This window comes from Apodemus sylvaticus, chromosome 5 (genome assembly GCF_947179515.1).
Source record: "Apodemus sylvaticus chromosome 5, mApoSyl1.1, whole genome shotgun sequence".
Lineage (NCBI taxonomy): Eukaryota > Metazoa > Chordata > Mammalia > Rodentia > Muridae > Apodemus > Apodemus sylvaticus.
This window is the reverse complement of record NC_067476.1, coordinates 14,003,855-14,020,797: the sequence shown is the minus strand read 5'-3', so window position 1 is coordinate 14,020,797 and position 16,943 is coordinate 14,003,855. Positions and strand designations below refer to the sequence as shown.

At 43.0% G+C, this 16,943-nt stretch overlaps 1 protein-coding gene across 1 annotated transcript in view; it reads left to right on the top strand.

The window, feature by feature from the left end:
- LOC127685284 (complement C5) overlaps positions 1 to 16,943 on the top strand; it is a 79,566-nt gene that overhangs the window by 20,983 nt on the left and 41,640 nt on the right. Inside the window, exons 10-21 of the mRNA XM_052182292.1 lie at positions 174 to 289; positions 394 to 579; positions 1,808 to 2,011; positions 2,723 to 2,932; positions 3,053 to 3,202; positions 4,515 to 4,647; positions 6,686 to 6,757; positions 8,040 to 8,237; positions 9,677 to 9,767; positions 11,593 to 11,666; positions 12,277 to 12,416; positions 16,314 to 16,541. Of these exons, the coding sequence (XP_052038252.1) occupies positions 174 to 289; positions 394 to 579; positions 1,808 to 2,011; positions 2,723 to 2,932; positions 3,053 to 3,202; positions 4,515 to 4,647; positions 6,686 to 6,757; positions 8,040 to 8,237; positions 9,677 to 9,767; positions 11,593 to 11,666; positions 12,277 to 12,416; positions 16,314 to 16,541 (1,802 nt within the window). The remainder of the gene's footprint in view (positions 1 to 173; positions 290 to 393; positions 580 to 1,807; positions 2,012 to 2,722; positions 2,933 to 3,052; positions 3,203 to 4,514; positions 4,648 to 6,685; positions 6,758 to 8,039; positions 8,238 to 9,676; positions 9,768 to 11,592; positions 11,667 to 12,276; positions 12,417 to 16,313; positions 16,542 to 16,943) is intronic.

Genomic DNA, 16,943 nt, shown 5'->3' with positions numbered 1-16,943 from the left:
GGCCATCTTCCTATGGGGGGAGGGGGCTTCAGAAGCTTGTCTGCTCTTTCCCTTAGTTGGCCAATGAATGAAGATAGGTCAAGGGGTTGAATAAGCACAGAGACCAGACAGATATCCTAAAGACCACCATCACCTTTCCAGAGACAATAACTCAGTGCTTGCTGCCCTTGTAGGTGGATTTTCAGAAGACGCAGAAATCCCTGGCATCAAATATGTCCTCTCTCCCTACACACTGAATTTGGTTGCTACTCCTCTTTTCTTGAAGCCCGGGATTCCATTTCCCATCAAGGTAGGTAAGGTGGTAGGAGGCGGAGAGGAGAGAAAGCCATTTCAGATTTGATCTGATTTGAGACATGATCTACTGGAATCAATCTGAACTGTTCTGGCAAACAGGTACAGGTTAAGGATTCACTCGAGCAGTTGGTAGGAGGGGTCCCAGTAACTCTGACGGCGCAAACAGTTGACGTGAACCAAGAGACATCCGACTTGGAAACCAAGAGGAGCATCACAAACTCGGCTGACGGAGTAGCTTCCTTCGTGTTGAACCTCCCGTCAGAAGTAACAGGGCTGAAGTTTGGGGTGAGCTAAAATCTTCTTGCTGTATTTCTTTTAAAACAGCGTGAGCTTTGGTTGTGTGCTTTGACTGGTGTACAGACAGATGTGGCTGATTTCATCCTCAAGTCCTGAGACTAATTCCATTGTTTTGCACCCAAGATGAAGCGATTACCTTATACAATCTGCTAATGTAGTGAGGGGGAAGAACTATCAAGAAAAAATAATTAATTATTTCCTTTCATACCAAAAAGATTATATCAGAATGCAGGCATGTCAGAGTAGCAAAACAGTGTAGATCAGTGGGGGAAATAGTCCCTTCCCATACATGTGTATTTTACCTTTTCCGGAGTCAGATGTGAAAGACCCACCCTCTTTTTCCTGATATATGAGCTATTCTCTTTCACAGTTCATCTTCTCTCCCAGAAAATGTGTTTAAGTTCCCAAATAAAATCCCAGTGAGCTAATAAAATGGGTCACTGGGCTGAAGCTGGCTTATACTGGCGCTTACTGAGCCCTCGTGAGGATAACCCGGGCCACTGGCTGAGGCTTACACTCATTGGCATCTACAGAGAACACTGTGCTAAGAGCCTCATAAAAGACACCTTTCATCAGTGCCATGAACTGAGATCATTTTCTTTGCCGTTCTGTAGCTACAAAGGGGAAGCTTCTAACCTCCCTTAACTCGATAGTGGATCTAGAATTAGTAAGTGATGTGGTTGCGCGGGAATATATCTAACTCCAGGGCATGACCTGCGGCCCCTCCCACTGCCCGAAAGCAGACATCACTGCTCCATGGGTTTATGAGCAATCTTGTGTCACGCCTCTGCATGGAAACTGGGCCAGACCGCCACTATGCTGTGCATCCGTAACTCCTATGCTCCAGTCCTGAGCAGTTATGTCCATCTCCTGGTCATTTCTCTGACTGCAGAGTCATGTCATCCCCCAGGAGGAGTCTCCAGTGCATCAGGATCTCAGGCGTCCATATTCCTGCCTCAGAACACCCTTCTCTTACCTTCGTCAGGCTCCTCCGCAGAGCCCACTCTGCCCTCAGTATTTCCCATACACTTTCAAGGGTTCCATCACATTCCAACTATACAAACAAACACCGGCATGACTGACCAGGGTGTTTCTTCTCTTTAGCAACCAGCATTGTGAAATTTGGGAATCTGAAGAGACAAAGAACTTAAAAGACATGTTTTTACAGAAACCATTACTCACAGACCATGTGGGCTTTTGAAATTTTCCTTTCTAGGTCAGAACTGATGCCTCAGAACTTCCCGAAGAAAATCAAGCCAGCGAAGAGTACGAAGCAATTGCGTACTCATCTCTCAGCCAGAGTTACATCTACATCGCTTGGACTGAAAACTACAAGCCCATGCTTGTGGGAGAATACCTGAATATTATTGTTACTCCCAAGAGTCCGTATATCGACAAAATAACTCACTATAATTACTTGGTAAGGGCAACCATGAGCGATCCCCACCCTTCCCCCACCCACGACACTGCCCTTCTGATGAAGAAGTCGCTGAGACTTTTGCATTCATTTCCAAGCATGTTCAAGCACATCGCCTCCAGCTTTCTCAAACTACTGGGGCAGGCACAAGTCTCATGCTGATTTCAGAGGGGGGATGAGAGGTTACAAGACCACACCTCCTTGGAGTTGAGAAAGGGAAGGCTGTGGTTTGAACTGAGGACTCCTGGTTTCCTATCCAATGATTCCATCCAAGCCAGTCCATCTCGTGTGTCATACACTCTATCTCTCCTCTGTTTACTGGGGCAGTAGCTCTCCCTGAATCCAGAACTTACTAATCAGCTAATCTTGCTACCCAGAATCCTGCTCCTGCCTCCTGAGTGCTGGGGTTACCGGCAGCGGCTGCACCTGCTTGTATGTGGATTCTGGACTTGAACTGGGTCCTCCCCATTTTGTGCCAAGAGCTTTATCTACCTGAGCACTCGTTTCTTTAGTGGAGATAAATATTCCTGTCTCACTGGTGTATTGTGAAAATTAAAGAATTGTAGTAAGTGTGAAACACTCAGCACACCATGGAAACTGTGTGAAATATAGACCCCCTTTTCAGCATAATTTCTGCTCCAGCTCTAAATGGTGCCCTACCAAACAGGTTCCATTTCTGTGTTTTTGATTGTTGCTGCTGTTGTTTAATTCCAGATTTTATCCAAAGGCAAAATTGTACAGTATGGCACAAAAGAGAAACTTCTCTACTCATCTTACCAAAATATAAACATTCCAGTGACACAAGACATGGTTCCTTCAGCGAGACTCCTGGTCTATTACATAGTCACAGGAGAGCAGACAGCAGAATTAGTGGCTGATGCAGTCTGGATAAACATTGAGGAGAAGTGTGGCAATCAGCTCCAGGTAACACATGTCTACAGCACAGTGCGATTCTCTCGTGGCTGGAGGAGTGGGCCACAGCAGTGGCCTCAGATTGGTTTTGTCACACACAAGCGATCTTTTCTTTTTTGAATGACCTCTTAGGTCCATCTGTCTCCAGATGAAGACGTGTATTCTCCAGGCCAAACTGTGTCCCTTGACATGGTGACAGAAGCAGACTCATGGGTGGCACTCTCTGCGGTGGACAGCGCTGTGTATGGAGTCCGGGGAAAAGCCAAAAGGGCCATGCAAAGAGTTAAGTGCACTTGCATGGTGACCATGGGGTGGGGTAGCTTCACAAAGTATGGGGCAGGTTGTGGGGGAATAAGTAAGGGGGCTGTCTTGTTTAGGGTTTTACTGTCATGAACAGACACCGTGACCAAGGCAACTCTTATAAGGACTACATTTAATTGGGGCTTACAGGTTCAGAGGTTCAGTCCATTATCATCAAGGTGGGAGCATGGCAGCATCTGGGCAGACATGGTACAGGATGGGCAAAGAGCTCTACAGCCTCATCTGAAGGCTGCTAGCTGAATACTCACTTCCAGGCAGCTAGGATGAGGGTCTTAAAGCCCCCACACACACAGTGACACCAACAAGGCCACACCTCTTCATAGTGCCAGTTCCTCAGCTGAGCATACTCAAATCATCACAGGGGCCCTGGGCTCCTTTTCTACAGTACATTCAACAAAGAGCTTCTTCTGTCCCTAAAGCACAGGTCAGCCATCTTTTTTGCCGCTTCCAAATGTAGTGCCATCAAAGGCAGATGGGACTATGGAAGCTGCAGTCCTCAGCGGAAGGAGATGGAGGATCTGGGTCAGAGGTGGTGGTAGTTACAAAAGTAGCAGAAGGAACCTTGCTCTAGAGGGAACTAGGAAATCACTGCATCTGTTTGGATTCTCACTTAAGTCTAAATTTAGAATAAAGAATTTGGAAATGGCCAGAGTCCATATGTTCCCATCTATTTCCATGACAGTCAGCTATTATTTCTAGGCTTGAGTTCCTTTGGAGAGGCAGAAAGAACCAAGAAATTATGAAGTTATAAAACACTTAGAGAAGAAAGGATATGTTTTGAGTCAACATTAAAGCTAAAATAAACCACTTACAGTGCTTTCCCGTGTAGAATGTAGACTTTTTTCATAAAACAAAAATTAATGTTGTTAGTTCATTCGTTCATCCTTTATCGAATTAATTTACACATACATACATACATACAATTTATACACATTATACATACATATTAATTTATACATACATATAGCATGTTATATGGTATATGCATGCATTATATTATACATAACATATACAATCATGCATTCTATATAGTACATGCTCTGGGACAATTCCTAAGACTCTAATGCTATTGCTTAAGGCTTCATTCTTGGCTAATTTTAGATAGGAAGGTTTTTAAATATATACAGTGGAAGGAATGAAGTTGGGACGTGAGGTCTTTGGGCATTAGGTGCATGAATGTCCATGTATTTCACAGATGTGTTGACACAGCGTGATGATTAATTTCTTTAGTCCTTTGGAGGAATAAATTCAAGAGATTCACCTTTCCGGACAGGTGTTTCAAGCTTTCGATGATAAGAGTGACCTGGGCTGTGGGGCAGGTGGTGGCCGTGACAATGCAGACGTATTCCATCTGGCTGGACTCACCTTCCTCACCAATGCAAATGCAGATGACTCCCAGTACCGCGGTGAGACTCTCAGCATCTTCATAACTGACAAATACCCCGCAGACCTCACTCATATCCCACTCCTACGCCTGGCAATGGCTGTGTCTCCTTAAGGTGTTTCATGTGCGCATGCGCACGGGAAGGAGGCGACAAGCAGATCCCTCGAGCTCACTAGCCAGCCAGAGAGCTCCAGGCTCAGTGAGGCCAAATCTGAAAAAGTAGAGTGGAGGGAGGGGCTGGAGAGATAGCCCTGTGGGTAAGAGCACCTGCTGTGTTTCCAGAGGGCTGGGTTCATTTCCCAGCATGCACATGGTTCACAACCATCTGCAGCCCCAGTTCCATGGGATCTGATGTCTGCTCCTGGCTTTTACAGGCACCAGGCATGCACACACTTCACGTAGACACATGAAGGCAAAACATCCACAGATAGCAAATTAATAATGGTGGAGAGTAATTGAGGAAAACACCTGACACCTTTGGCTGTCACATGCAACTTCACACATACTAGCACGGACACACACCGTACACACTCAAAAAAAATTTTTTAGAGCTTTTTGTTGTCTTCAAGATAAGATACAACATCTTTACAGTAGTGCTCAGAGCCTTCCCTGGCCTTCCTGGACCTTTCTCACAAGGAAAGGGCCTTGTTCTTGGCTGGTGCTGTGTTATTTTATACCTCTGGATCTTTACCCATGGAGACTGGCTTCCCCTCATAAGCTCATGCGAGCTAGAATAAGAATTACCTCTGATGCAGTGGTGCACATCTACAAACCCCAATCATTCTAGGAACCTGAGCCAGGAGGATTGAGTTTGAGGACAGTCTGGAAAACACACAGGCTCCTGTCTCAAAGGAAAAAAATCATCACTTCTGTGAGGTATCATTTCTGTACAGAATTAATCATGGCTCCGCCATTTCCATGGAGGACTTTATAAAAACTAGATCTGTTTACACTGCAGGCATGAAGACCCATAGGGTGGATAATCTAGTTTAAGTTGCGTTCTAGAATCCTACAGTTCTGTTATACTGTAACCAGTAAGTCACATGGTTGCATGTCCTTATACCTTTATGTCTGACTCACCTCTGGCCCCGAAGCCGTTCCACAGCACACGTCACATGGCAATGGCCTTCTCTCTGTGGCTTTCAAACGTTTACAATTCTACTTGATACCCTGATATCCATCCTTGTATTTACAATAAGGTGGCTCAAAGAACAAATAAGAGAAATAGAGGCCAGGGAGGTGACAGGGTGGCAGGATGGGCACAGGTATTTGCAAAACCTAATGAGCTTTGCAGACCACATTGTAGAAGGAAAGAAGCATCTGCTGCAAGTTGCCCTCTTGGGCCACAAGCACACACACACACAAACACACACACACACACAAACACACACACACACACAAACCCCTAAATAAATATTTAATGAAATTAGAAAAGAAAAAGATAGCTCAATAAAAATTTTGCTTCCTCTAAATGCGTAGGTAGTTCATTAGTTCGCTGTAGTCAGTGGATTCAATAAGCAGTCACATTCAAAACCAAGATCATAAAACCAACCAGGTGTCACATTCAAAGGTGCGACACACCGAGCCTAATCTGTTTCTTTTTTTTCTTGTGTCCTACAATACATCCCAACTGCAGCTTCCCTCCCCCCACTTCTCCCAGATTCTCACTACCTCCCTTCTACCCTGATCCATTCCTCCTCCATTTTCCTTCAGAACATAGCAGACCTCCTGATGCTATTGATGAAATGCAAACCCTCATACAAGGCTGGATGAGGTAACCCAGTAGGAGGAAAAGGATCCCAAGAGCAGGTGAAAGAGTCAGAGACACCCCCTCTCTCACTGTTAGGAGTCCCACAAAGCCCCGAGCTATCCAACCACAGCATGCGTGCACAGGAGCTGGCTCAGTCCATGCAGCAAAGCCTGACCCGAATCATCCTCAGCATGGATTTGTCACATGCACACCGGAGCTGTTTCAAGCGATGACTTTCATGAAACTTATTTTCATTCAGATTTATATGTCCTTTGACCCATGTTCTAATTCTCTGTCTTTTTCTAAACAGACGACTCTTGTAAAGAAATTCTCAGGCCAAAGAGAGACCTGGAGCTCCTACAGCAGAAAATAGAAGAACGAGGTATGCGTGAAGTTTCCTGTGACCATAAAAACATTATGATCACATCGAAAGCTGTAGAAATGAGACACTGTAGAGCCTCCCCAATTCCAGAAGAATAGGTAAAAACAGAGATGTGTGGAGGTCTAGGTCACCCCTTTTAGGAAATGTAGTCCAAACCAAGCCAGTATTTCTCTGGCCATAATCTTGACTCGGGGACTCTCCATCTCTTCTGTTGGCATCATTACAGCTGGGGGTGCGCACAGCTCAGTGTAACTCACGCAGCGCGCACAGACCCTGCATCCAGTTCCCTTCTTAGTATAAAAAGGAAGAATTTCTATCTCTAAAAACTGAAAAATATTTATTTTTATTCATCACAAGTGTTTCCTTTCTATAGACTTCACCTAATAATTAGGAGGCATGGTCTCTAACTTTGTTCTGGCAAAGTCCATGATTAACAAAAAACCTATTTCTTTTCTATATGTAACAGTTAACAGTGCTTAGATCAGCTTTCTCAGCCTATGGGTGGAAACCCCTTTGGGGGTCAAACAAGCCTTTCACACCGACTGCCTCCGACCATCGTAACAATAGCAAACTTGTAATTATGGAGTAGCAACAAAGTTAAGTTTATGGTTGGGGGTCACCACAGCAAACTGTATTAAATGGTCTTATTAAAGCATTAGGAAAGTTGAGAATCACTGACTTAGACTATTCTTTATAAAATATAGCTAATGACAATTATTTAAATGGCAATATGAGAATTAACCATCTTTTTATAATAAATTTTAATTTTACTTACTATTTATTTACATGTTAACATGTAAAGAGTACGAACTAAGAAGGGTAATCTAGACAACTTCATCGGTTTTGATGCTGCCACTAGGAAAGAATGTAGAAAATAGGATGATATCCTTACTGAAAGTCTATAAACCATTTCAGAAAAAATGTTAGAAAAAGCAGGGTATCCAGTTACTATATAATAGCAAAAACCATCTTCAAATATGTCAAAGTCTCCTGAATATTGCATTTGTTTCACTCAAAAGGGGCTGAAGTTTTTGAAAGTTAGCATTTAGCTTAGTTGCTGGGGGCCCTTCGACCATTCAGTATGAATTGGAATGGACTACCTGCTGAGGACACATTATCCCTGCTTTTGGAGAGGTTACAGGGAGAGGCCTGTCAGTCAGCCAGCTGAGGCTGCTGAGTGAGGGGGTCCTCTGATGATAGGGACCAAATGTCCCTTGAGAGTTCTAAATCTGAGGTGCCTCAGCTGCACATGATAAGGGTTCACATGTTGCCACCACTTCAGCTGCTAAATACAAACACCAAATACCAAAGAAATGTTGTTACGATGGGGCCCGAGAAAACAACTACGAAACCTGTGAACAGCGACTGGCCCGGGTTACCATCGGCCCAAACTGCATCAGGGCGTTCAACGAGTGTTGTACCGTCGCAAACAAGATCCGCAAAGAAAGCCACCACAAACCAGTGCAGTTGGGAAGGATCCGTAAGTATGAGTTTTCCTACCAGGATTCTATCTGATGTGGGAGATTCTGTGTAAATTAATGCTGCTAAGACAAGCAGCTTTGATGCTTCCGTTAAAAACTAGAAGTGGAAAAGAGACTTTGTATGTATCTAAATACCTCCATTATTCTTGGGGATTTGGAATGGTACAGTGCCCAGTCAAATCTGGATCCAGATCTGGTGGAACTCTATAGCCAATTCATCCCCAAGTCTTGAGTGATGGTTTATCCTGTGAGCCTCAGGCAGGAACCTCTGCCTGGATAACTGCATTATACGCTTGAACTATAAAATTCCATGTGACGTTAGAGCCACTGAAAATGAAGTTTGTGTTTACACTGACCAAATACAGCAGAAGACTTGTAAAGTGAGCAAAACATTAAGTTTACTTGGGACTGGGAGACTTATTTCAGTTTCAGGCAACAATGTGACTTTTAGAATCTAAAACTTTCTATGTGTTCGAAACGCTTAGGATCTTCATTTATGCATCATTTTTTTTAGGAAAAGAAGCAAAAGCGAAATGGCATCTCCCCCTTTCTACTCTGTTTTGCTTAGTGGTGTGTTGTCTATCTCAGTGGATACATTCCACAGCCATAAATGATATTGCAATTTCAAAAACAAGCTCTTAGGGATCATTTACCATAACCATCTACTCTAAGTTACCTCCCAGTTTTTGGTTCTCCGAGTGTGATTCTGATGGATAATCTTGTACATATTTGTTTTTTTTCAACTGGCATCTTCCAGTTTGCTTTAGCTACATGGCACCCACCCTCACCAGCCCTTCCTCCCTGCTGAGTCTATTCCCCATTCTAGACAGCATGGCCTCCCCACAGCCTGATCTGTGCAGCCATCAGCCTTCAGGGCTGTGTTGTGGCTCTCTGCCTGTCCTGGCTTATGAATGGTCCTGGTCTGGACTTAGAACAGGTCAAAGCCAGTTTGCTTTGCTCAGGGATCTAGGCCCATGCTGCTAATGTCTGGGAGTCGCTGCTTCCCATAGTGTATCTGGTTTTAGGTTTCTGAGACTCAGTCCCTATTAGTCCATCTCAGATGAAGCAGAGGTTCTGTCCATCTTATTAATGGAAATAGAAATTGACAAGCCAGAAATCGCAGAAAACCTCCATGTTTTCTGATAAAAAAAAAACCTGTCAAATTCACAAAATTATAAATAACTTTATAGACTCACTGATGTTTTGTAAAGTCTCAGAAAGACAAAACATTCAACAGGAAACAAATGCCCAGATATTTCTTTGCTGTTTTGTCAGTACAGGAGCATGCTGAGGTCTAAAACCTCAGTTTTAAAACCATTAAGCGATGCCTTACTGACCCTTTTTGAAGAATATAAGTCATAGGTGAATGGCTTTACTTAAAAATTCACCTATAAGCTGAACTAATATTGATTTCTGTAACTAAATATATTTTCTCCAGACATAAAGACCCTGTCACCAGTAATGAAAGCAGAAATCCGAAGCTACTTCCCAGAGAGCTGGCTATGGGAAGTTCACCGTGTTCCCAAAAGGTATCTGTGATTTTCCTCTGGATAAGAGTGTGGAAAGTTACCAAAAATCTGTATTATTGCCAAAAATCTGGACATTACCATTTCCCCTATAGTTAATATAATGCCACTATTGGGGTAAATTTTTTGTGTTTTAATTTTACTTAGTGTACCTTTGTCTAAGAATTGAGTACAGGCTGACATTAATTATTAGTAAAGAAAGATACCACTCTATTTAATGTGTCTTTAATATGCATTTGCTGCATACAGCTATGTGTTAAACACCATATTGGACAACTATTTTCAGTCAAAAGGTATCTATATATAAAACAAAAAGATAAAACAAAACGGAGTTGTATTTTGTTAAACCCTTGGTTAGAGTTTTAATTTTAATGGGAAGGCTCTCTTTAGCAGGTATTGGGCCATGTTGGAGACATGGAGCCCCACCTAATCATTCTCAGGCCAGTCCCACACTAGCGATGGGCCACGGCACTCTCCCTGTGCCTCTCCTCACCCTTCCCATCGGAAATCCTTTTCCACATCATTGTCCACTCCCTCCAACATTGCTCCTAGCTCAGCACTTCTAGTAAAATATTCCAATGCTATCCTGCACCAGAACATGACTGAATTGATTACCCCTGTTTCAGGAATCACGTGGTCTTACAGTGGCCCGTATCTTTATGTATCTTCTTAATTAAAGTAAGTCAATACCTCCAAAGCAAAACCTGACTTCAGATCTATACTTTATATCCAGGACCTGGCCTAGAGTTCTGCTTGTAGAGACCCAGATTCAAATGTGTGGAAGGAACTCTTTCAACACCATCTTGATCCAGGGTTTACACTGACATGCTACTCATTTTTGTAACTTTCTTCCACTAGACAGAAAACCAGTGGACAGCAGGACCATAGCTTACAAACACTGTGTACTTGGTACATTATTGATACTATGCCTGATAAAGAATCCGTAGGCCATAGCTACAGTAAGGACACTGGCTCAGTCATAGGCAGCTGGTTTTAGTTACACAGATTTGTTACAGGCAGTGTTACAATTCATTACTTTACTCCTGTATTTTGACACATAACAATAGGGAATGTATCTTTCTTGTATTACATGCTCTGACAGGGGACCAGTTCAAAGATATCCTTCTCAAATCCAATGTTCACACTGCAGGTGCAGTGTCTCCAAACCTGAGATGGGTGGACAGATGCTGAACATATTTGTCTGGATGCGTTTTTCCTTACTAGCCACTCTAATGTTTCGCTGTGGTTGAATATTGTATTTGTTTCCCTTCCTGTTTCTGTGATGAAATACCTGGCAAAAGCTACTTAAGGGAGGATGGGTTTGCTGTGGCTCACAGTTTTGTGGCTCACAGTTTTGTGGCTCACAGTTTTGTGGCTCACAGTTTTGTGGCTCGCAGTTTTGTGGCTCACAGTTTTGTGGCTCACAGTTTTGTGGCTCACAGTTTTGTGGCTCACAGTTTTGTGGCTCACAGTTTTGTGGCTCGCAGTTTTGTGGCTCGCAGTTTTGTGGCTCGCAGTTCTAAGATTCAGCCCATTGCTGTCGGGAAGTCTTGGGGCATCTACAATTAGGAAGCAAATATAACAAATGTTCTGTTCAGCTGGTCTCTCCTCCTTATGTAAGGACCCAAGCCTAGGGAATGGCACTGCCCACATTTAAGGGGGATCTTTTCTCCTCAGTTGACCCAATCACGAAAATAGTTCCCAGGCACACCCAGAGGCTAACCTAATCTAGAAAACCCTCCATGGGTACAGCCAGAGGTTTGTCTCATGGGTGGCCCAGATCTTACCACAAACAAATCATCACAAACATCAACGTCTGAACTTCCAGGAACCAGCTGCAGGTTGCACTGCCTGACTCACTAACGACCTGGGAAATTCAAGGCATCGGCATTTCCAACAATGGTAAGAAACCCTAAGTCGCATGCTCACTTCAGCAGGATTTGATTCAGCAAGACATAGTTCGCTGACCCTGTACATTTAATTCACCCAGGATATGAGGCCGAGTTTTTAATTTTCCTTTTCAAAAGACTCCAATGTACCTTTGTACCTTTTACCTTTGAATCTCCTGAGGCTCTTCTGCTCTTCTACTAGCTGCCAACTATAAAGCTGCAACCAAGTCCGTGCTTTCCTTCACTTTTGACAGAGAGTGGGAGCTAGAGGAGAGTTAGAAACAACTCTGTTTTCTGCCTCGGGCTGACATTCCTGAGAAGTGACTAATGCAGATACTTTATAAATAACCGCTAGATTACTTTCATTTGTTTAATTGTTCTTTACAAAATCTTGGTCTCTACAATCAAAATTGTATACTCATTAGATGGATCCAACAATAGATGTCTTTAAAGATTTGGTATTCTAGTTAATAAGCATTCTCATGTTTTAAATAGTATTAAATATTTGGCAAGCAAATGAAATATTATTTTTTTGAAGAAAGCAAACATGACCCATTAATGCCAACAAAATGTGACAAGAATTCCCTAACGTGATCCTACTTTGCCTTCCCGTTGGGCTGAAGGTATCTGTGTTGCTGATACGCTCAAGGCAAAAGTGTTCAAAGATGTCTTCCTGGAGATGAACATACCTTATTCTGTTGTACGAGGAGAACAGATCCAATTGAAAGGAACCGTTTACAATTATATGACCTCTGGGACTACAGTGAGTAGTGCTTTATGATATACTAGAATAAAGAGATAAATGTCATTAGGATACACACACACACACACACACACACGTGCCCACAATTCAACTCCAATAAGCACAAGCATTAAATGTCATCCTGGTAGTACGCATTGGTACATGAAGAGGACAGAAAGGTGGAAGGGACAGACTAAAGGTCATGTGAAGCCAGTTGGAAGGACATTGTGCAGTAGATGAGGAAGGTGCTGTGAATGTGCTGAGAAAGGGGAGCTCTTGTGTGGTTCACTTCAGTTTCTCAGTCCTTAGACTCCCACTCTGCTCTCTCGGCCACAGCCTCCTTCCCATTTTCCTAACTCACCATTGTTAATACCCCCACAGCAAGTCTGAGTGACAAAGAAAGGCCCAACCCGCTGACCCAACCCTTCCCAACATCCTCCAATCGGCGGATGCTTTTACTCTCCTCTCTGTCCAAGCTAGTGATCACGAGTCATCATTGAGCAACACTCCCTAAAATTACCTCAGCTCATCAACTCCCCAACCCATGGTGGACAGCGATGAACTCTGACAATGGGGAACCTCAACATCTGTCTTTTCTTTGTAGAGCACCCCTGAAGCTAATTATATAATAGGTTCACAGGTTTTATCACAGTCACAAGATGTTAAACAGGAACCCAGCTTCACAAATCTAATTATATTTTTAAATTTCTAATTTTATTCTTAGGACTGAGTATTTCAGTGATCCCTCAACCAAATTTTGTATATATATATGCATATATAAGTATAAAATATATATGTGTGTATATATATATATATACACACACACACACACATACATACATAAATACATTTCAAAGAAACTATGTATTCCATAAGTATACTTTCAAATCAGCTTCTAAAATTTTCATCTTAAGTTTTTTAAAGATGCCAATCTATAACTTTTTAAACACTTTTAAATACTTAAAAATTACATCAGTAGTTGAAATAAGACTGATATATCATTTAAATGTATGTAGTAGACTCTAACTGGCAAAGTCACCCTTTTTGGAGAAGACAGGATTTATAGATGAAACGGAAGCTTCCAGAGTATACGGCAGCAAACAAGAAAGGCATTTTCTGGGAACCCGTTGCTAAGGTGGCTGCAGAAGAAACAAGGGGTTTGGCTTTACTGTTTCAAGTGTCACTACGGTGGACAGATATTCAGTGCAGAGGAGGAAAGATAGAGGAGTGCAGAGCTGAGTGGTGGAGAGACAGAAGATGAGGCGGGGTTGGCAGTTGTGAGAGAAGCCTGTGGTGGATCTGGGGAAAATGCATTGCTGAGGATGGATGACAGGGTGGGGTGCAGCAGCCTAGAGCTTACACTAGGACTCAGCCCCCAAATACATCGCACAGGCACATGATCAGTCACCCTGGCTCTGAGCAGCAACAGGATGTCCAAGATGAAGAATCACTCATTGTTGCTATTGGACTTCCTCGAAAGACCTCTATGGTCTGTGCTGCCCATGGAAGCCACTTTGCTATCCATGGTACACTGGCCTATGCTCCTACAGTAGCTAGGAGCCATGTTTATGTCCTTGGCTCAAGTTAACCATCAAAGGCCATGTGGATGTCCTTGGTCTGGTCTGCTACCCAAGGCTATGGTGATATCCAAGTCCATCCAGCCATCAAGGACCATGCCCAGGTCTGGGGTCCTACTGCAGCTGGAGTCTATGTCCTAAGTCTATGTCCGTGTTACCACCAAAGACCAAGCAGATGCCACCTGAGCCTCGTTGATGTTCATGGGTTGGGCTGCCACAGGAAACACAGTGATGATCTGAGTGGGCCTGTGTTGCCACCTAAGGCCATGGTCATGTCTGGGAAGGGTCGTGCTGCCTCCAGGGGCCATGTGTGGGTCTGTGTTCCTCCTGCAACAGGGGTCTGTGTTGATGTTCATGGGAGTCCGTGGTCTGTGCTTCTGTCTCAAGAAACCATGATCCTGTAGACTGTAAAGGACAGGGAAGCTACTTTTGCCACGGTATTGATGACTGCAGAGTCACAGTTAGAAAAGGGGGCATAAAAAGCTTGTATAACAAACCCATCCTGTCCCTGCCCCCAAAAAAGTAACAGCCTAAAACAGAAAGCCACTGAAGAGAATTCTTTAAAATTGTGATAAGGATGCTGAGGTGAAGCTCTCCACAGGAGAGGGCTTCTGAAGGGGGCACGGGTGGGAGGGACTCAGTTTCATTTAAGGGGCTAATGACCAGGAGTTTGACCATGCTCCAGTGAGTATATAAACAACACAAATTATACCTTTTTTTCTTTCTTTTTTCCTGTTTTTAGAGGTAGGTTGGGGAGAAAGTCTCAAAAGATGGGAGAGTGAACCTGTGAGGACTGAGAAGTGTACTCAGGGATCATGATGTGAAATTCCCAAACAATCAATATAATTATGAAAAGAAAGTAAAAGTTTACTATTAGTCTAATGACTATGGGTATATATTTATTCTTAGAAATAATAGTAAGTTCAGCAGAAATTCTACTCTAAGTAAATTACAATCATTTTAATAAATCAAAAAATTGGAAAACTAGAATACTGTTAATTTTATTATCCTTATGTCAACATATTTTTATAGAATCATTTCTACTTTAAAAACTGAAATTTGAATTCAGCTTTTTAATTCTATGTCTCTGAATCCTAGCTGTGTAATTCTAGTTTGTACTGTCACAGTAGTGATCCAAAGCCACCGTGACATACAATGACACAATTGACACTTTGGCTTACAAGTGCACTTCCATTACAAGTCACCATGATAGTCCAGAGCCAGCCCTGTTAGCTCCCTCTCCTCTCTTAAGTATAAATTATGTTGTCCTGTGCCCTGTTACCTCATTAATTGAAATTATATAAAGACTCTAGGTTCTATTATGTTTCTCTGTAGAGGTTTGTTTTCATTCTTTAGCAAGCAATTAGCTAGATATCATCCCAAATGCTAAAATCTCTGTTCAGTTCTTTCTGCCTGAGCTGAAATGCTTAGAGTCTATACTGTGCATCGTTCAAGGTTTAGCAGGGTTTCAGTAAAGGATATACGCAGAACTCAGAGTGCCTTCAGTTTTCAGCTGTGGTGACCTTTTGTGCTCTGTCCTTGGTTCCTCAAGCCAGCTAAGCGGAGGTTTCTGCTGGGGTATCACTAATGGAGCCATCCTCAGTTTTACAAAGAGGCTGTTGTTTGCTTAACCAGAAGATGAGAAAGCTCACACAATCTGTTTTCATAACACAGTTCAAACGAGGAAGGCCCAGGTTTAAATCTACATCTTTCTAGAGCAGGTTTTATTAGAGAATGGGTCACGGGACTTCCGTTGGGTACGTATTAGGTAAACCTTTGAAGGAGCTGCATACAGACTTTTCAACCATTTATCACTCTACCATTTATTATAAATCAAAGGCTGAGGTAAAGTCACAGGTAAGACACCCAACAGCTAAACCTAAGGCTCCTGCTACCCAAGAACAAAACAGCTACGTCATAGTAGCATGAACAAAGGATGCTTGTAGCTGTGATGTAATCAAGTGGGCAACACCCTGAGGAAGGCATGACCATTCTAAACTAAGTATGGAGTTTTCAGATACCCCATGACATTGCTATGACCCACATCGGTTTGTATGTACCTGTAGGAAATCTGAAATGAGCCTTCTACCAGGCCTTAGACCCAGAGGGGTTACTTTGATACTGCTAAGAAACCAGGGGAGAGTTTGTATCCAGACCAGCATAATTCAGAGCGAACACACACACATACACACACACACACACACACACACACACACACACACACACGCACGCACGCACACACACACACCAAACATACACACATATACATGTTGGTCTTTCATTAAATGTGGCTCTCAATGGCGAGCTATTCTTACACAGTTCTTTACCTGTTGTATTTCAGTTCTGTGTTAAAATGTCTGCTGTGGAAGGACTCTGCACTGAAGGAAGCTCAGCTGCTGGCCCCCAGACCTCCAGGTCCTCCAGATGTGTGCGCCAGAGAATAGAAGGCTCGTCCAGTCATCTGGTGACCTTTAGCCTGCTTCCTCTGGAAATTGGCCTTCACTCCATAAACTTCTCACTAGAGACCTCATTTGGGAAAGAAATCTTAGTGAAGACATTACGGGTAGTGGTAAGGAAAATATGGTTCTTTAAAAAAAAAAATCTGTTTCTGGGGGAGATGCTATCAACAGTTTGTGTCCATAATGGCGTCTGGGGCCAGGAGCAAGGGAGAGAATGACGGTGTAAACAGAAAATGGTAACAGTTGAGGATTCCCACAGAAGCTCGCACACATTTGTGGTGCTTTCTTGTAATGTACACATTAATCTGAAATTGTGCATGAAATTGCTAAATAGAAAAGTGGTACCTGCTTACTGCAGAAAATAAAAAATACCAAAAGCCACAAAGGAAAAGAAAATCACCAATTAAGCCCAAACTCCGGGATTCCCAAGTTTTGCTATTTGCTGTGCACCTTCTGGGTTACCCCCACCACCCTATTCAGAAAGTATATCTTGAAATCTATGTGCAAGATAT